Genomic DNA, 21978 nt, shown 5'->3' with positions numbered 1-21978 from the left:
GACGCTCGGTGCTCACAAGTGGTGCGGGAATGGCCGCAGAAGGTGAAGGTGGTGGAGGGTTTATGGTGGTGGTTTATGGCCATGGTGCCGTTTGGAATGGCGGTGATGCGATGTTTGCGGGAGCGAGTTGTGAAGGTAAAGATCGTGGCTGTTGGCGTTGTTGTTGTTGTTGTTGTTGTTGTTGTTGTTGTGAAGCAGCGTTGTGGTTGCTGGTTGTTGTGTGATGGCGGTTGAGATGTGGTTTGTTCAAAATAGAGATAGAACAGAAAAACGGCTCAAAGGGTCGCAGCCCGAATGAATCACATTTATTCCCTCTAAACAACGGGTTTGGGGCTAACTACACATGTACTTACAGAGATATCTCACCGACGGGTATACAGAGATATATATATATATATATATATATATATATATATATATATATATATATATATATATATATATATATATATATATATATATATATATATATATATATCCTGGTGTTGGTGTAGTGGTTGGGGTAGCGGCTTGGGATCCAAAAGGTCCTGAGTTCAAGCCCCGTTGGCAGCTTGAATTAATACACACCAGGAGGTTGACTCAGCCTGTCATCCTTCCGAGGTCGGCGAGGTGAGTACCAGTGTACTGGGCCGGTGTATGCCCCGGTTAAAATAGGTGTACCATATCCCTGTGTCGTAAGAGGCGACCAGGGTTGCGTCAGGAAGGGCATCCGGCGTAAAACCTGTGCCAAATCACTATGCGGATCATACGGATCATCTGCTGTGGCGACCTTCTTACGTGAGCAGCCGAAAGAAGAAGAAGAAGATGTATGAATATATATATATATATATATATATATATATATATATATATATATATATATATATATATATATATATATATATATATATTGTTGCGGTTTTGGAAATTCACAAAACACCATTCAGATTCCCCGAAGATCAGTTATTTTGATAAGTAAGTGTTTCAGGTTAGAATCCCCACCGATATGTAAAGGGATTTGTTCATGCCCCGGGCTGCGAATCTTTGAGGTAGCCGTTATTCTTTCTCTGTTTTAATTTCGAAACATCCTACAAAAACTCCTCACCATCGACAAGCAACGTTCCCCAATGCCACCACTGCTCAAGCCGCCATTGTGCGCCGCGGCGCGAACCTAATTTGCATAACTGGATCACAGAGCGACTTCCCCGAAACCCCCAGGTGACGTCAGACTTTGGGTTTCCCGTGAGCCTTACCAGGGGTGAGAGGTCGGAGGTGAAAAGTGGGCGGAGCCTGGCCTCGGGTTGAAAGATCAAAGAGCGGCTCGCCTCGGGCCAATATAAGGGAGGAGCTCGAACGAGTTCGCTGATTAGGCTGATTCAGGAGACGGGCGGCAGCCCGGAGAGGCTCATTCGGAGATTCATCGCTCGCGGGAGACGGGCAGTCGCGGAGAAGGAGGGAGCGCCAGACAAGAGCCGGAGAAGCGTCGGTGAATGGCCGAGGAGGAGACGAGCATCGGGAAAGCTAGGTCGCGGTCCGGGCGAACAGCCTTGAGACGGTCGAGTGGCGCTGAAGCAGTGGACGGGTCATAAAAGGGCATCAACTCTAAAAGAGCAAAGACCCGTTCACTCCTCAAAGCGCGTCGCCGGCCAGGCCCGACCGCCCAGTCTGCAGTGAAGGCCGGACGACCAAGGAGAACCGAGCAAGCCGCTCGCCAAGCTGCTCAAGCCGCCCGGCCGCTCAAGCGACCCGCGCGTGCGACACGAGGGCCAAGCCAGGGACAGCAGGGGTCACGCCAGGGATATCAGAAGACCTTTGAGCCGTCACAAGGGGCAAGGTAACCTGCCCGGCCTCTTGTGAGCCTCTGGTCATCCAGGCTCCGAGTGAAAATAAAGGCTCACAAGCCCTGTTCTTTTCTGGGGGGTTTGTATGAAAGTGTTCTGTGGCGCCTTGTCTGGTGAAGTAGAACTGAATTAAGTGCATGCCTGTACATAATAGATAGACATCGGCTGTCGGCTTTGCTCGTGTCTTGTCCCCTTCCCCCATTGATTGCTTGCCTGGTTGAAATAAATGTCCTCATTGTTTGAATGTCAATCTGCTCGTTGCGTCATTGACTTCGGGACAACGCGTTCGGGAAATTAGCCAGCTATTCAAGCCAAATTAAAGTGGTAATTGGTCCGACGGAACTTGGCGATTAAAACCGCTCAGCATTGCACACGGAGCGAGCGCTTAGCGGTCGTTTCCGTACAAGTTCCGTCGAGGTATAAATTCTCGGTACTTCTGCCTGCGCGGATAATTAGGTATATCGAGATTCGGCGATTAACCCTGTACTGTGTGGACAGAATATTGACAGTTTATGATGCGTTAAGGCATCCGTAGCAGGTTTCCGGAGTTGTCCGGAAGCTACGACTGAATTCCGGGTTTCGGCGGATGCGCGACTGCGATTGGGCCTTAAGCGGTCGTGCGTGGCTGTCTGAACCGGCAAATTCATCACAATATGCATATATATATATATATATATATATATATATATATATATATGTATACATATACATATATATATATATATATATATATATATATATATATATATATTCCATGCAATGGAAAAATAGTTCAGTTGCGAAGCGGTTTTTGGGGAGAGGTAGAGAAGGGGTTGGGTGGGGAGAAGATGATAGTGGGAGATATCATACCCATATACATTATTCGTTGTATCTTCTTGTGTTCCATCATTAAAGATATCTCAGTCAACTTAAATTGTAAATTTCCTGATTCTATTGAAGAATTTGTATGGTCAATCAACAACAAAACTCCCTGAGATCGCTATTTAGTCACAAATTTATTCTGGGGTCAAATGACCCCCATAAATTCTACCCTTCTACCAGTGTGTTTTTGGTGTTCACTCCACGTGTTATATTGATGATAATGGTGCAAACTGTTAGTGTGTTAACTATTATGCCTTTAACACAAAATGCCCAATTATTATTTAAATTGAAGAGCTTCATTCTTGGACTGTTTGAATTTTACAATTTCTCATCTCTGGTTGTATGACAAATGAGTGTTATGTGCTGATTCTCCAGGGTCCACCAACCCGTGCATTGCGGGCCTAGTTTCCTCCTGCCAAGAGTGTGTTCTTCTGCATCCCAGCTGTGCATGGTGTGCACATAAGGTCTGTTCATAAATATACAGCTTTAAGATTGGGACTAAATTAATTTGATTTCATTGTTATTATACTTGAAATAAAAGATAATTAAATCAAATTCTTAATCTGTCACGTTCTGGCTATTTCTGTTTCCACCCAGAAGGTAAACTTCAAGCAAGTCTGTTGCCAAACACAAAAATAATCACAAACACAAAATAGTAAAAACACTGCATTTTTATAATCATTTTAACTTTTTCTTAATACAGTCAACCCTATATTTTAATCCATACTTTACCTTGCTCGACAGTCTTGCTCCACAACTCGTGTATATTTTTGTATGTATATTGAGGAGTATTTTCTCTGTTCCGAAGAAATATTGGTCTTATCAATAAGTCTCGGTATATTTTATACCAATTAATTAATGAGTATATTTCAACACTTCACTATTGAGGCACAGCTATAATATGGCCCACCCCACTTCTGCCACATACCCAGCAATATCACAAATATTCAACCAATCATAAACAGGTAATTTGTCTTGGGTATCGGCCCACAATGGCTCACTAGTTTTGGATTTTACATTTTGGCTTTCAATGTATACAATCTATAAACCTCATCCAAAGAAAGCGTTCTCGAAAATTGGAAAAAAAAAACATTTAGTTTTGTGGACCTTCATAGTATGTGCCCCATGAGTCGGTGTTCATTTAAGGTTTTAATAAAGTAAGCCCTTTGAGATCATGAAGTAGTGTCTTATAAAAAATGGTCACAGCCAAAACCCCCTCTCGACGACTAGTTTACAGTCGGGGTGTAGTCTGGGCCAGCCTACATTATATCCCTGGTATATTGTTGGTCAGGCCATTTTATATCTTGGGCCAGGCTAGCAAATAGTATATCCACTCCTCATCCCCCCCTCCCCACAACCCCAGTAAATATGTGGATTATCGCTCGGGTGAGTAAATGCACACTCACCCCAGGGTATAATCTGGGTTGTAGCCTAAACTATACCGAGGTATAAACGAGTCAGGGTGGAGATGTTACACTGTTTACATGTTGATAGTGAGAAAGAATTTATAGTCAGATATGAATTCCTCCAGTTGTGTCATTCACATCATACATTTCATTAAAACAAAAATTTATATTTTAATTCTAGATGTTGGACTTCCATGGCAAACACAATATTCTTTGTAAATCTCTAACATCCCATGCAGAAGCAATGACAGTGGTGCAGGTGGCAAGACCAAGCCAGTGAAGAAAAGATGGAGGATGAAAAGAACCAACAGTACCTTTGGAGGGAATTGAATTTACTTTACTTTTTGTAACAGGAGGAATATAAGGGATCTGTTTTTATTCGTGTGCACGCAGAAATTTTCCAAACATCGCTGCAACCTACCACAGCAGCTGCTACAGCAAGGGTGTCCTCCTAATGATATGGAAGCTCCACAAAGTGAAGTGTCCTTGCTGCAGGCAGTACCACACAATCACTGGCAACATGGGGAGTCACTACGTGAACATGGAATGGGCAATCTCACGCAGCTGTCTCCACAAAACATTGCATTAACTCTACGTCCAGGTGCCTTTCTATTATCAACATGTCAGATTAAAAAAATAAATAAATAAAGAATGGTGCGGTGGAAGATCAGGTGAGAATCTTGCTTGTAAAGGCTTGGAGGTGGAGGGATTGAGAGTAGATGGTCTTTTTACCATTTACGGTCTACTCTTACAATAGCATTAATTAATTAATGTCACACCCACCCTCTCCCCACCTTCCCCCCCAATTAATATTTGATGTTGTGTCAACCATTCTGAGACTGTGTATACACTGTGCCTGCTATAATATACAGGACCACTTCTTCAGTGGCATGATGTAAACTAACTGAATGGTAATGCAACCAACTGAATGAATTCATCATTGATAACAAATACGTATTACTCACCTTTCCCATTGTCAGCTGACAATGAATGTCAGTACTACACCACAGTCAGTGGAAGGACCTCACTCACTGTTGTTCAGAATTGTTAGCACATACATTTGAACTCAGAACTGGATAATGTGTTCATTTCATCTGGAGAATGGAAAACCGACTCTAGCTTTCGTGAAGGCTATCATCTGTCTGCGTCATTGGACAGGTAGTGCAATGGATGGAATGAACAGAACATTGACCGAAGTATGCTTCCACCATGGGAAGCAAGGAGAAGTTGAGTTTTTGGGCATTAACCCTTTCTTGGAGCAAATTAAAGAGACGAGATAGGAAGAAAAATTGATGGAAGGTGGGAGTCAGGGAGTGAGTCAGAGCCTCAGAGGTACATGTGTCAGAGGCATGCCAGGGATCGGAATGCACTTGGTGTTGGGAATGACACATGTTTGGACTCCTCAAAAAAATGAGGGTCAAGGTTCAGTGGTTAAAAGTCAACCAGACTGGAATTGAGAAAGAGGGAAATGATAAAGAAACGAACAAGAACCAAGAAAGGGGCCAGAAAATGACGATAACTAAATAAACTGAAACGACAAAAAAAAGAGAGAAAAAAACCAGTCCCTGAATCAACTTCCTTTTCATCAGAACAAGCACTTGGATCTCATGAACCCCACTGACAACTTACAATCTTATAACCCCAATCTTACAACTTCAGATTTTTCCTGCTCTCTATATTTCCTTTTTTTTTAAATCAATTTTTTTCTTTCTTTTTATCCATCACAGCCCTCATACTTCTCCGCTTCTCTCTAATCTTCGTTTTCTCCCCTTTTTATTGGTCATTTTGGTTTGTTTATTTAAATATTTTTACTTGTTTGTTTATCATCCATCTCTTTTTGCTCTCCTTTTTAATCTCCTCATATCTTTTCCCAGTCCTGGTCCCTTTGACTTTTAACTATTGAACCTTGACCCTCCTTTTTGTGAGGTATAAGTTTATTCCTAACCCACATCATTCCCAATCTCTGACATGCCTCTGATGCAAGCACCTCTGACTCACTCACACCCTACATCAAGTTTTCCATCCATATTACATGTTTCTCAGGAGTATTGTTTTATGTCCAGTAAAATATACAAAAGCAGATTACACATTGATAAAATTGATATCTGTTAGTGAAGAGATCACTGGTTGATGTTAAACCATCTTGAACTTGAGTGATTCGCACGGTGGATCTTTTTCAGGGCAAAAGGTGCGATTCCCCATATCTGTTCTTCAGGCAGAGGACTATCCTGTGGACTTGTACTACCTTATGGACTTGTCTTTATCCATGCATAATGATTTGCACACTATACGGGATCTGGGTCCAGTCCTAGCAGATCAGATGGCGAAACTGACCAGCAACTTCCGTCTTGGATTTGGTTCTTTCGTCGATAAATTGGTATCTCCGTTCATCAATGTGGCTGAGCGCTACCAGCAAAACCCCTGTGCAGAGTGAGTCCCAGCACCCAATTGCTTTTGTATCATAATTGACTCTCCATTGGTATATTCGAAACAGATTTGATTATGTTGTGTACAAAGTATTTTGTGGGGCAGCAGTGTCACTCCAAATCGTGAATAAAACATGTGATAAGATAGAAGGCCAGCTTTACTGTGAAGTTGACCCAGAAAAGGTCCTGGCTGATGGTGACGCTTAGAAGATCAAATTGATGTCAGCCTTCACTTCTGGGGTTGAACTAAAATCTCAGATGTATGAATCTGTCCATTCAGCCTGTGCTACATCCTCAACCCCAACATTACAACCCAACAGCACATGTTCACAATAGTGAGTTCCCCTCTCTCCCCCAACTCTGCCACAATTAAGTGCAACCACATATTTAGTGAGAGATGCTATTAATTTATGTGGAAGCAGTTGCAGGAAGGAGGAAAGAGGAGAGAGGGGAAGTAATAGTACTGTATTTAAGGTACATGTTGGGTAAGGTATGCCAGTGTGGGGGAAAAATTTATATTAATGTATTCTAAATTGTAACAAATGTAGTTTTAGAAATGTAAGTTTTATGCTATAAGTTGAATTGGCTGTCCTTTCTGGCCAAGAGACTTTTGCCCTAAATGTTGATAAATGTCTTGGTCTGGAGCGGTGTGACCTGGGCTGATAACAGCGAACCTTTGCCTCGAAATGTACGTAGTGACTTCTCGCCTAAAGGACACGTCTGCAGTCTGGGTTCATAGCCCCCACCACTCTCCCAATGAAAGTATAAAATGCTTTGAAATGTAAAATTGTTTTAGTGCAACCATGTGAGGAAGTATAGAATCTCAGTGGCTTGTACTCCTTGGGACTGACCAAGTACCAAGTTAGAATAAAACTCTCTGATGTAATGTGGAAGTGAATTGAATCGGGCTGGTTTAACTGTTAACTAAAAGTAAGAATAAATGAAATAGAACCAAATAATATTGCAACAAATGGGGATTCTTAAGTTCATTATACTAGGGTGAGAAGTGTTGTGTTGTTGTTCATCTTTCGGCTGCTCCCGTTAGGGGTCGCTACAGCGGATCATCCGTTATGATCCGCATACTGATTTGGCATAGGTTTTACGCCGGATGCCCTTCCTGACGCAACCCTGGTCACCTCTTACGACACAGGAATCAGGATTTGGGTTTCGCCATGATTCCGGGCTGCTCTACACCCTGCCCAGTGCAGAGCCACCGTCCTCAAGCGATCCTCCAACCCAAGCCTCCGAGTAGCCGGATTACAGGCGCACGCCACTACGCCCGGTACTAGGGTGAGAAGTGTATGGTGGATAATTAGAAAATAAATTGTTTCACAAAGGAAGGACTTGTGTGGACATCGGTTATCAGTGTCAATGGGTTTTATGCAGGATCTTATAACCAAATTGGTCAAACGTTAAACTCTGCCTGAAGTCAGATAGGATTTCACAATCGGCCAGGAAGAATCCTTCAACGATCACAACGGGGTGGGTGAAAAAAATCCACAACACCAACAAAGCAGTCATACCGTGAAACACAAATCCTACTACTTGCTTACCTGCAAGCCATTTATTTCCTTTTATTCCCTCGTTCCCTGGGCTCTTATCATCCAATCAACTCGAAAAGTGATTTGCTATCATTATGTATGTACTATTCTTCCTGAAAAATTTTCCAAGTAGCAATCAATCGCTAATTTTTTTTTAAATTAAAAAAATAATAATAAAAAAAATGTTCTCGCACTGTTTATCTTGATCATCAAGCCGTCCCCTTGTTCTGTCATTTAGCACAACCACAATATGATGGCAAATACTCTGTCCTCTTTATTAACTCAAACACCTTTCTCAGGTTACTCCATAACTCTCTCTTCTGAAATATAAACAGCTGTTTTATTGCCATTAAAAAAGCCGTCGTCGAAAACAAATGCTTTGCCGATTTTTATGTTGCTAATTAACAAAAGGATTGAAGACCAAAGAGTAATCAAAATTATACAAAACAAGTGGGGTCACCTTTCAAAATCAGGTTATTTCAACTTTTGTCAAACATCAGGATGGTTCCTGTTTACAGATTTAGTAAAAAATTTACATTGAGAGTGCAATACGGCAATGATGAGCCAAATGCCCTAATTTCTGCGTTTAAGGTTGTACGGGATTTTGTGACCACGCGCTACACTCAGTATGTTCCTGTAGAGACTCTGGACCTCTTTGTCTATCTATTTCCATTCTGCATGCAGAACATAAATCTTCTATGCTAATAAATGTCAATGTGTGTGTGTGTGTGTGTGTGTGTGTGTGTGTGTGTGTGTGTGTGTGTGTGTGTGTGTGTGTGTGTGTGTGTGTGTGTGTGTGTGTGTGTCCTCCATAACTCCAAAACCATAAAACCGAACAGCCTGAATCTTTGCATGCATACCAAGAAAACTCCATGGAAGTGCAGGAGTGAAAGTTGGCTGTTTGGGTTAATTTAAGCACCTCTTTTGAAGATAATTAATGGCCTTATTTAATCATGTCCTTAATCAGGCTATCCTCGGCCACCTCGCTCACTGGGGTCTTAAAGCGTATCCAAGGTAACCTCGCTGGGGTCTGAAGCCGCCATGTTTTTTGGTCTGCTCAACATTGCCTTGACTTGGAACAGGCCGCAACGATTTCTTAACGATAAAATTTTTTTTTTCACTTTCCTCACTTGTATTTTCGAATGCCTGTACATGATAGCTATGAATTGCTGGGTACGTTGCAATCCTCATAAATGCATGGAGACATCAGTGTTCATTGCTCGAGTTCATTTTGGCACATGCGATCACCACAAGTATCTCTCAAACTCAGGAGAATTACAAAATTTAAGCTCCAGAATGGAACTTCCAAGGAGTTTGACTCCTAGAAAAGTGTTCATTTGTCCAATTCGGACATATTTGACATTACGGGCATTTCCGGGAGGTGTATGTTTAATATGACGGTTCGGTGATTGCCAATTGCATGCCAAGGGAGCCGTTTCTTATCAATCGTTTCATTGGAGTACTTAAGCCAGCGCTCTTCAATATTCGCATTGTCACTGAATACTGTATATAGATCGACTTGAACAAAGTCCAAGGCTACTCACCTGCATTGGCCACGTGTTGTTCTGCAATATAACAGGTGGCAGTTGCCTCGCTGAAAATGTGAAATTTTATTTACAATGATGTTTCCCATTTTTGTTCTTCCATTATACAACCCGTCACTTCGGCACAGATAAATATAAATAAAAATTAAATATTTCACTTTTAAAAAGATGCTTGGTACGACAAAACTTTAATGTAGACATAAACAGAGACATTTTGAAGGACATTATTATCATAAAAAGAAAACCACAAAGCTTTTCGTTGTGCTCTCTTCAGGTAAGATTCGCACAGTCAGTGAGTAATCAAGAACAGTCGAATCGACACCTATCAACAAAATCAATTCTGATTGGACATTCTCTACTGATGCGTCATCACCTCCCAATGGTCTAGGTGGGAGGAGCCTCTTCAGTGTTCAGCTCTCCAATTGGAGGTTGCAGAGTCTGAAGCGGAGCCGCTAAGGATGTCGTAGAATCCTCTTCATCACCATCTGTGATCGTGAGATGAGTTCGTTTTCCTCTTCTTCTTTGCACAAATAAGCAAAGCGAGTGGACAAACTTTTTGCCGACACAACATGGGTCCATGGAATAAGTAAGTGATGACGCATGAGTAGAGAACGTCCAATCAGAATTGACTTTGTTGATAGATTTCTATGGAGGAAGGAAGTGGAGGAAGTCAGAAACCTGCATCCTGCATCATTAACCTGCAGAGAGTCAGAAACCTGCAACATTAACTATGGAGGAAGTCAGAAACCTGCATCCATCCATCCATTGGGACCATACTCTGTGCAGAGCATTGGTGCTGCCTAAGCAGTCTCCTTGGCTATTGGGCACAATCCTGGACAGGTTGCCACTCCGACACAGAATACCAGCATGCTGGCACTCATTTTGCCGACCTCAGAAGGATTACTGGCAGGGTGAACCCCACCTGGTATTAATTCAACAGCCGAGTGGGATTTGAACTCAGGATCCTTAGATCCCAAGCCCACCACCCTTACGATTTTGCCAACACCAGGCATAGAAACCTGTAGGCAACTCTGAAATACACCTATGTTTTATTCATTGGAAGCCATGGTTGAAATTTCTGGCCTCGGCATTTAGCAGCTACTAACACAATTGTATACATATATAAAAATAGGACCACCTGTCCTGAAGCTCACCTGGATCAGGAGCAACAGTCACTCAACCCCCCCCCACCGCCACCCCCCGCAGACCCCCTTCGAGCCTGATTTTTTTTTTTAAGGCCGTGAACAAACTTTCGTATATCACAGGTGATGAAGGTTGTGGTCAAGTTTCATTGAAATCATGTGTGTAGCTTCAGAGAAGTGAGCAAATACATATTTTGAGGAGTCAAATACTCCCCTGTAGACCCATTTGATGAGCGCAGATATTTATGCGGTCAATAAACCTTCGTTAGGCATCAGATATGAAACTCCTGGCCAAGTTTCATCAAAATCGACTGTTTGGTTAAAGCGATAATGACTGAAGTGTTTACGGACTGACTCACTAACTCACTCACTCACTTACCTATGGACACTGCTCAATTGCATAAGCTCACCTGACTAAAGTCCAGGTGAGCTAAAAATGAATACTGTACATTCTAAGTGAAAAAGGCAACATTTTTTAAGCTATATATCAGCAGGAAAAATAGATTAATGAAAAAAACTCTCACCAAAAATATCTAATCTGTCCTTTGAGATGAGAATAACTTTATAAGGTTTGCTTTTATTTGCAGAGGGAGAGTGTTCAGAAACTGCCCACCAACTTTTGCCTACAACCACATACTTTCTTTAACAGCTGATACAGAGCATTTCAGGCAAGAGCTAATGAAGCAGAAGGTATCTGCTAACAGAGATTCTCCTGAGGGTGGTTTTGATGCCATGCTTCAGGCTGCTGTTTGTGTTGTAAGTATGAAGGACAATTTTGTTGTATTTTTGACATCATGACACAATTATCCAAGTGTCATGATGTTCCTTCTGCTGGAATCATCAGCCAGGATTCTCACCGTGGCACCAGAGGGAACATCATGACACTTCAACGTTGTGACGTCACGTCAACAAGTTTTTTTTGACTTCATGGGTACTTGGATTCCTGTTTGTGTGCTTCGTGTTTTATAGTTCTACAGAATAACCGACCACATACAGTATAATGCTTCGCAAGCTTTTTGCATATGATGCAGTCAAATCTGCATTTGAAATGTGCAAATTTGAATGTGAATATAGAACAAAAGGTTTGATCATCGATGTTGGAAAACTCATGAAGAGATGTTCACAAAGAGTTTATATATCCGTTGTGAAAGCTGTTGTAATTAATTTAATCATTCAATTTTAAGTGTGGTGATGGGGTGGATAAGAGAGGGGGATGTGCATGTGTACAGACAAAATTGCCTATATGATATATATATATATATATATATATATATATATATATATATATATATATATATATATATATATATATATATATATATATATATATATATATATACTGGATATTTTCCACACCTGCAATTACACTATGATTGTCAAAGCAAAAGGTCTATTACCTCCACCATTTGTACCATGTTAAACAATATAATTCAGGGCCTTGTGGTGAACAGAGGTGATTGTATAAAAAACAAGAAATGGAATTTTAAAAGGCATACAAGTATTGGAAAATAAGTGAATGTCTATGGTGATAGGAACAATTAGGATGGAGGAAAGAAGCAACACACTTGCTGCTGATGGCTACAGATGCCAGCTCTCATCTGCCCTTGGATGGCCGCATAGCTGGTCTACTCCAACCACATGATGGACGATGTCATCTGAACTCAGAAAATCTGTACTCTGCGACAGACAAACTCGTAAGACTTCAGAATATTATCATGTTAAATGTGTGTGCAACATGGATTCCCAGAAAGTGCTTAATGGCCCTTTATTCTATAAGAGGCTCATGGAATTGCAAGTTTAAATTCACAATGAGGGTAGCAGAGCAACAATTGGGCAAAACCGAGAAAGAGAGAGAGAGAGAGAGAGACAGTAAGAGAGAGAGAGAGAGAGAGAGAGAGAGAGCGAGAGAGAGAGAGAGAGAGAGACAGTGAGAGAGAGAGAGAGAGAGAGAGAGAGAGAGAGAGAGAGAGAGAGAGATACAGATACAGATACGAGCCGGTAGGCGGCGATGGGTCACCGAGCATGGAAACTATAAGATATAGAGCAAAATGGATGTCATATAGCGGATAGGGAATCATCTTAAGATTATGCATATCAAATCTCATCCAGTTCCATCTACTGATAACTACTTGGTATCCATTTGAATGAAAAGTACCGAAAATGCGGTTTGAAATCGGAAATCCCCAGAGTTTGAGGGGGTGCTGTGAGTGAACAAAGATCTAAATCGAAAATCCGGCTCGTTCGATTGTGCACAATGTATTCCAGACGATTAGTGTGAATTTTCATGACCATCCGACCATAACCCTAGGAGGAGTAGCATTTGGCGCGAAGCACCTCCAGCTCTCGCATATTATCGATTTTTGCCCTTTGACCCCTGACCTAAGCAATATCGGTCAATATGTCCTGAGGCAAAGTTGTAGTACTCATTGAGTACCATGAACCTGCAAAGTTTCATTCATATCGATGCACTCACCTGGTCGCTCGGGGGCCTTCAATTTTCGCGCATACCCTAATTGTAGGGGGCGCTGCGGGTAAAGTATTCCATATATCACAAAAACCGGAATATATTTGATAGAGCATCACCTGTAGATCATTCGTGCCAAATTTCATAACCCGATGTGGGATAATGGCTTTCGGAATTAATTTCGCGTGAACGGAACCGATTTTGAAGGTTTTTCGGTTGTTGCGAAGGAACCAAAGCGTCCCTAGCAACCATCACAATCTCCAAAGCACTAGGTCATAAGATGTACCTACCACCCGAGTTTGGTCAAAATCCACCCACGTTTACTACCAATTATGCTGATGACAAACGAACAAACATCCAAACAAGCAGACAGAATTACCGACAATAAGGGTCACCTATTTCGGCGACCCAATACATTGAAATCCGCAAATAAGAGGATGTGTTAGGAATGGTTAATGGGGGTAATAAAGATCATTGGTCAAGACTGGTGATGACACAAGGTGGCGGTGTATATGATGCATTTGCTTGAAGTCCTGGAAGGAAGAGTGAAATAGAACAAACATTTTTCTGGGAGGCGGATGCATAAAAGGTAGAATTTCACAAAAGATCTCATGAGATTTTGATCAGGTTTCTATCAGACCACATGAGAAATCACAGGAGACTTTTATAAGGGAAAGGAAAAAAAAATCTTGACTCATCTCCATTTTTAAAGAATAAGTTATTTTAAACAAGTAATCTTAACAACATCGACAGTGTCAAAATATATAGTTATTCTGTTTCGACATAATAAGCAGAACTTTGTTTCACTCAGGACTATCCATCCCTGGGATTACTCGGAGAGAAGTTTTCTGAAAATAACATAAATCTTATATTTGCAATTACGGATAAAGTTGCTGAGATGTACAAGGTAAGCCACTTTAATCATTTCCATAACAATTATGATGAAAAGCATTTATGGCCATCATTTTGATCCTGCTGTGATATACATTCAATCCAAGCCTTTGCATGTGCAGGTCTATTCAGATCTAATCCCTGGTGCCACGGTGGGAATCCTGGCTGATGATTCCAGCAACATAATCAAATTAATTGTTGAAGCTTACAATGTAAGTCATGGTTTTTCTTTGTGTTTTATTTTTGTTGAACCCCTCAGCCCATTTGAGGAAAGAAGTATTGTCGTGGATATTTAATCTGTCCTTCCATCTATCCATCCATTCTCTGTATGTTTGTCCATCTGTATGTCTTCGATCCTGCTTCGGGGTTTCGGCCGACATGGCATCGATGCCCACATTCTCAAATCCTACACACTGTTGTTGCTTCTTCTCAGTCTGTGCTATTCAACCTGTCTTTCTCCTCTTGCCACCTCCTGTCTGTCTGCATGAAAGTCAGAAAATATTACTCCCATCCACAAAAAGTGTCCAAATACAAATCTTCTCAAAACGAGCCAGGAAGTTTACTTCTGATAATAGGCAAAGTCATGGTATCCATCATTGCTATGGATGTCATCTTTCATCTTTTCAAACAGCCTCATATCTGATCATTAAGTTGGATTCCGGCATGGTCTCTCAACTCTGAAAATGATGTAGCTCCTCTCTTGTCAATGGGTGGAGGCTCCACATCACAAAGAAGAGGTCAGGACAATCTCCCTGGATAAATCTCGGGAATTCCACACGGTCTGACATCCTATTCTGTTTGCCAACCTCGCTGCCTCTGTCACACAAGGCCACTTAATACCAGGCATTCTGACTTCCTTCACTCACACAGTCAACACCTTGCTATCAATGGAACCCTCTCTTCTACCAGTAGAGGTTGGAGTTTCCCAAGCCATTGTTTTGAGCTCAGTCTCGTTCTTCATTGACCTAAATGACCTCGCCCTACTCTAGCAACTCCCTAATCCTTTTTTCGAATAACTCCACATTTTTTTTTTTGTCGCAAGGGGGCACCTGTGCCAATCTGTGGATATGGAATTGTTTAAGTTCTGGTGTGAAAAATGGAACATGGCTTTCAATCAATAAAAAGCTCACAATCTTACCCTGTCACTCTATATAAAAACCACCTCTTTCCATCATCAGCCAATGGAAGAGGATCAGTCTGTTGAACTCCTAGACCTCACCATCAGCCATGTCTCTCCTGATCTGACCAATTTCAAAGCTGGCCACAAAAGCCAGACACAGACTGAGAATTGTCTATCGTTCCAAGTTATTTCTTGAAAAATCAGAACTACTCACAGCTTACAGAGCTCTTATTCATAATTCACTAGAGTGCTTCTCTCTCTCTCTCTCTCTCTCTCTCTCTCTCTCTCTCTCTCTCTCTCTCTCTCTCTCTCTCTCTCTCTCTCTCTCTCTCTCTCTCTCTCTCTCTCTCTCTCTCTCTCTCTCTCTCTCTCTCTCTCTCTCTCTCTCTCTCTCTCTCTCTCTCTCTCTCTCTCTCTCTCTCTCTCTCTCTCTCTCTCTCTCTCTCTCTCTCTCTCTCTCTCTCTCTCTCTCTCTCTCTCTCTCTCTCTCTCTCTCTCTCTCTCTCTCTCTCTCTCTCTCTCTCTCTCTCTCTCTCTCTCTCTCTCTCTCTCTCTCTCTCTCTCTCTCTCTCTCTCTCTCTCTCTCTCTCTCTCTCTCTCTCTCTCTCTCTCTCTCTCTCTCTCTCTCTCTCTCTCTCTCTCTCTCTCTCTCTCTCTCTCTCTCTCTCTCTCTCTCTCTCTCTCTCTCTCTCTCTCTCTCTCTCTCTCTCTCTCTCTCTCTCTCTCTCTCTCTCTCTCTCTCTCTCTCTCTCTCTCTCTCTCTCTCTCTCTCTCTCTCTCTCTCTCTCTCTCTCTCTCTCTCTCTCTCTCTCTCTCTCTCTCTCTCTCTCTCTCTCTCTCTCTCTCTCTCTCTCTCTCTCTCTCTCTCTCTCTCTCTCTCTCTCTCTCTCTCTCTCTCTCTCTCTCTCTCTCTCTCTCTCTCTCTCTCTCTCTCTCTCTCTCTCTCTCTCTCTCTCTCTCTCTCTCTCTCTCTCTCTCTCTCTCTCTCTCTCTCTCTCTCTCTCTCTCTCTCTCTCTCTCTCTCTCTCTCTCTCTCTCTCTCTCTCTCTCTCTCTCTCTCTCTCTCTCTCTCTCTCTCTCTCTCTCTCTCTCTCTCTCTCTCTCTCTCTCTCTCTCTCTCTCTCTCTCTCTCTCTCTCTCTCTCTCTCTCTCTCTCTCTCTCTCTCTCTCTCTCTCTCTCTCTCTCTCTCTCTCTCTCTCTCTCTCTCTCTCTCTCTCTCTCTCTCTCTCTCTCTCTCTCTCTCTCTCTCTCTCTCTCTCTCTCTCTCTCTCTCTCTCTCTCTCTCTCTCTCTCTCTCTCTCTCTCTCTCTCTCTCTCTCTCTCTCTCTCTCTCTCTCTCTCTCTCTCTCTCTCTCTCTCTCTCTCTCTCTCTCTCTCTCTCTCTCTCTCTCTCTCTCTCTCTCTCTCATATACCAGAGTCACATTTGTCTCGTGAAATCTGTGGATTATAAAGCTCTCAACATTATTGGCATCTGAGCATCTCCCACAATGAGGCCAAAGCACAAAGCCCGTTGCTGTCATATCGCAGACAAGTTGTGGCTGCTCTGTTTTTAACATTTTTCCTCCAGTCTCGCTCCCTCTGCTTTTGTCGCTCTCTGGCCCTCCTCAGCAACAATAAGATGCACACTTTCTTCCAGTAACCCCCTTCTGGTTCAACTTCCAAAATACAGGCTAATTTCACATTTCAAATATTTTGTTCCTTTTTGTTCTGCTTGTGGAACCACTTTCGTGAAAGTTTTTCAATCTCATTTATTCGTCCCGGGCTTCAAGCAGGCAGTGCACTGCCCTTTCATGTCATCCAACATCCATACCTGTAAATCTTTCTACTCCATTCACTATACGTAACCTAATGAAACCCTCATACTTGCAGGTTCCTGCGTTTCCTCCGTCCTCGCTCTTCTCTTGTCTTGTTTGTTCATTCACTTGCTTATTGTGTCCAACTCATGCTCCACTCACTGCTCCACTGTCGGTTTGTTACCTTTTTACCCTCCATCCTCACATTCTTGAATGAACCTCAAACTTGCATAAAAATATAGAAACTTACATGGTAAACTTGTTTGTTCTATGTAGGTCTGCCACTTTGAGATGTTGTGTAGATGTGACATCTGCAGCTTTTAAGTATCTGACCTCAGGACCAGCTGTCCCGTAATTTACAGGATCGAACGGCTTTATACCACAATGTACTGCATCCCTTTTCATACCTTCCAGGGACATGATTTGTCCCGTATTCTCAGTATTTTGCTTGCTTATTTCAGTCGTAATGCTGATTGCCATTACGCAGCTGGCCTATACGTACACAATATGACCGTACCATGCTCTAGAAGACATCTTGGGCATATTTACATATATAAATACTTAAAACGTCAAAGCTGCAGTGGATTTCATCCCCTGACACCCACTGAGGGATGCTGTCTCTTAATCCCAGAAGGGATCCTACGGTGACCCCCCCCTTTGACCCTTGCCTGCATTCCATTTTTTTTTCGTGACAGCTGATAACTCTCATCATGCCTCATTCACCTAACAAGAAACACGTCCCACACCATATTTTACCCTTTACATAAATTAGCTACTATTTTTTCTGCTACATGAACAGGAACCACAACTGGTAGGGTACTCGTGTTTTCTTGAATGATTTAAACATCAGACTCCCTGGGTATGTCATCTTCACCAATGTATGCTATCCCTAACCAACGGTTCATTTGCTGGTCAACATGTCAGTACCTTTACCTCTTTGACACAATGTAACAAAACAACCATTTTTCCTCATATAGGACAAATAATGTCCGGTATTATCGTTATTTCACACTCACCTGTGAGCTATCTAGCTTGGGTTTGAATCTCCGCCTAGCAATAAACTGTCATCCTGGTATTTTTCAGGTATGGGGATTCATCAATGTGTGTACCCTGCCTGGGATGGACGTCCCATCCGTTGGCATTCGTTATTCTGATCTGATGTAACATACTCTTGACAGAGCATTGCTGCTGCCAAAACAGTTTCTTGGCAAAGGTTATAATAGGTGGTTTGCCATTGCCTTCCCAGTCGGTTGGAGGACGTTAAAGATCATTCGTTAGTGAACGTTAATGATGCTACGGTGTCTTTTGTGAAGAGTAAGCGAGTTATCACCAACACCCTGACTAAATTCCAAATTCCTGCAGTCAGTAAAGTATCTCCCGTCGGAGTGGTGACCCATCCAGGATTATAAACTTAGACAAGAAATGATACTCTGTAAAGAGCATGGATGATGATGATGATGATGATGATGATGATGATGATGATGATGATGATGATGATGATGATGATGCATATGTTAAAATTGAGTTGTTCGTCACTGGACACGATTTTTCAGTAATTTACAAGATTGTCACACCACAAAATTGAACTAGTCTGTTCCAAATCTGGAGCTTCGACTTGTCAATGTACCACTATATTCCAACACAACTTGGGTCATCTGGTCAACATCGGGTTTTATAGGCTTTATATATCATTAAGAAGATTGATGTTTCAAGGTGAAGCAAAACTTAACCACAAGGAGTGCACCACAGCAGTGCTGGGCCAAATGGCCTCATTTTCTTGTTTGAGGTCAGTTTCTCCTCAGTTTCATGTTGTCGATCAGTCTCGTGTTTAGTTTTTTCAATTATTTTCAGACTTATACACACACACACATAGACAGAATTGCCTTGCAGGGGAGGGAGGGTTGCCCATGACTTGAACAAGGGTACCCCCAGCACATATTCAAAATCTGGTGGAGATTGATCCAGCCGTTTCTTTTTTTTCTATTATTTTCAGACATACATACATATACATAGAGATAATTGCCTTGCTGAGGGGATGGGGGGAGGGGTGGGGTTGTGCCATGACCTGCCGCTGTGTACATTTGTGAAATCTGGTGGAGATTGCCCAAGGGATATGCAATTGTATAGAAATCAAAGATAAATCTACACTGACACACACACACACACACACACACACACACACACACACACACACACACACACACACACACACACACACACACACACACACACACACACACACACACACACACACACACACACACACACACACACACGCACACACACACACACACACCAACAATATACAAATGGCTTGAAGTAAATGGTGGGACTGAGTCAATCGGACAAGTGTAGGTTTTGCTACGTAGAAACATAAAGCACAATTCACCTTCTATCAGGATGTAAAAACTCAAGTCAGAACAGCTGTACACCTAAAGGCACAACAAAGTGTGTCAGGTAGTTCACTGGCACATCTGCAAAAACTTCAATTTCCCAGTTCAAGAAACTTGTGGAAACAGGAACCAAAAACAATAATTGAAAACAAGAAAAAGAGCAATCAGAGATTGCAAACCCTCGCCAGGACTTATTTTGAGTGGTGTATTTTTATAGGTTTTAGGGTAAATTCAATATAGCTGCCAAACCATGTGACCAATGACATCATATGTGTAAACCTTTTGTTCCTCATGGACAGGCAGTCATACATGTAAAGTTTCGTCTCGATCTGTTCAGCTACTTCAGAGAAGAAGATTTTTGAAGCTTTTTTTTTAACAATATGGCTGCCAAATCACGTGACCGATAACATCCTGAATTTTTTTTCTGTGGACCATTTTATCTCTAGATGACCCTCAAATTTTTTCATACTCATCGGATGCGGCGTTCTACAAATGCAATTATGACATCATAACGAGGGCACTTATGACATCATAAAATCACACTCATTTTGCATGAGGAGTACTTGCCATGTGCCAAGTGCCAATTTTTTTCTTGGTGCGGTTTCAGAGATACAGAGGTCCAATGTTTTTCCGTTTTTCCAATATCATTACAACATTCTACATGAGTAGTCGCACCAATGGTGAAAATTTTGTCTCAATCCGACAAGCGGTTGCAGAGAAAAAAGCACAAAAGTTCTGTGCGGACAAGCAGACAGTCAGACAGACAGACAGACAGACAGACAGACAGACAGACAAACAAACGGACACAAATGCAATACCCTCTCCGAATCCTTTGGTGAGGGTAACAAGGAAGTAACGCTCACGTATAACCTGATTATCCCATCGAGCATGAACACAGATAATACGAATTACGAGCGGATATAGTACTTGGACACAAAAAAAGAAAAGACAGCATTGCTAAATTGAGGTTTCAGTACCCAGTGATTTTGGCCAAAAGAACACAGACATCAAGAAAATGACCAAATACCAAGATCTCAAAAATGAAGTGAAAAGATCCTGGAAGCTGAAGAACTTGTTGGAGCAATGTTGGAGCAACAGGAACGATAAAGAAGAACTGCACAGAGATCTTAAAAACCATTCCTAGGAATATTACTGCAAACAAACTGCAGTTGGAAGCTGTCTGGAGCTTGGTGACGATCCTCAAAAGAGCCCTCGGAACAAAACTTTGAGAACAACACAACTTCACAAATTGGTCCATGAATCATGATCGATTACAAAAACGGAGGTGGATACTTCGAGACCTGGGAGGACTCCGTTCCACCTTCTGAAACTCGCATATATGCAGATAACAACCAACGACACAGGTTTTTCAAAACATTACTTAAAGTAATATTCTTTTCCCTCTGCAAGATGGCCGAGTAGTTGTTTCGGATCAAGCTGTGATCTTACAAAGTCACGAGTACGTGTTGCTGATGCAAAATGAATAAGAATAATTCAACCTTTTATGGTATCCTTTTGTTCCATCAGAAAGTTTATTGTTTTATTGTGGTTTTATTATTTATGGTGGTGACAAGAAGACTAATTAGTGTTTTAGGAACTGTAATCGAATTTGTTAATGAAAATCTGTGTTGTGTGGAATATGCAGAAAATCCGCTCCAAAGTGGAGCTGGAAGCTTTGGAGCAACCAGAGGACATCAGCCTCATGTTCACCGCTCTCTGTGGGGATGGACAACTGCAGCCGGGTCAGCGTTTCTGCCACAACGTCAAACTTGGAGAAACGGTGCGGGAGATCTCAAGAGGAGATAAAGAAAAAAAGTCAGAAACATGAGCAATTTTTTTTTGGGGTTCCTGAACCTTTGCAGAATTCAAAATGGAGTCAGGGAACGAATGGACCCTCCCAAATTTATAAACCCAATGACCATGCATCTCACCGATGAAGGCAGCTGCAGCCAATTACTCTCACTGACTGTCCAACTCTGATTTGTGAATGGGAAAAGAAATATAAAAGATTTGTTGCAGTTGAAAACATCAGGATAAACATTTGGCTTGATGGCCTCTCGAGTCTTCACTGATCCTGACAACTCTGCGATACGGGTGATGGTGATTGGTTCATTGGCTTGGGAGACATCTGGGTCACTGTGTTTGTGCAGAGGATTTGCTAAATTTGTTTTCTTGTTAAAACTCCCCCTTGCTAGTACAGCTGAGAGGCTGCTCTGCATTCCAAAAGGCAGATCAAGTCTGCTGTCCAACTGCCACTTCTATAATCCTTGCCATGAAAGCAATTGAGGGCATCCAGATTTTTTTTGTACAAAGTCGAGGCTCATGGAAGAGCCAGAACACAGAATGGACCAGAACCAAACGGAATATAAGCAAAATAGGTGAAAGAGAGAAAACATGCCAAAAGTAGGGTACAGGGACACTTGGAGGATGGATGAGCATGAGGAAGGGGAGTGGGAGGGGCACATGGGGTTGAACAAGCCGCATACAATCTCAAACATAGGGAGAAGAGGAAGGGACAGGTGGAAAAACACAATAACTCAATTGTTTGCCTTCTCGCCTTTGAGACGGCTTGTAA

General features: G+C 42.1%; 1 protein-coding gene across 1 annotated transcript in view; it reads left to right on the top strand.

The window, feature by feature from the left end:
- Positions 1 to 21978, top strand: part of LOC147030169 (integrin beta-5-like) — a 75859-nt gene that overhangs the window by 15278 nt on the left and 38603 nt on the right. Inside the window, exons 2-9 of the mRNA XM_085873953.1 lie at positions 3057 to 3145; positions 4481 to 4688; positions 6268 to 6517; positions 11328 to 11496; positions 12273 to 12434; positions 14016 to 14111; positions 14218 to 14307; positions 21049 to 21183. Of these exons, the coding sequence (XP_085730079.1) occupies positions 3057 to 3145; positions 4481 to 4688; positions 6268 to 6517; positions 11328 to 11496; positions 12273 to 12434; positions 14016 to 14111; positions 14218 to 14307; positions 21049 to 21183 (1199 nt within the window). The remainder of the gene's footprint in view (positions 1 to 3056; positions 3146 to 4480; positions 4689 to 6267; positions 6518 to 11327; positions 11497 to 12272; positions 12435 to 14015; positions 14112 to 14217; positions 14308 to 21048; positions 21184 to 21978) is intronic.

The sequence above is a fragment of the Eptatretus burgeri genome, chromosome 3 (genome assembly GCF_056783735.1).
Source record: "Eptatretus burgeri isolate ZD-2024b chromosome 3, Ebu_testis_v1, whole genome shotgun sequence".
Classification (NCBI taxonomy): Eukaryota; Metazoa; Chordata; class Myxini; order Myxiniformes; family Myxinidae; genus Eptatretus; species Eptatretus burgeri.
Note: the sequence above shows the minus strand (reverse complement) of the source record. Positions and strands in the feature narration are given on the sequence as shown.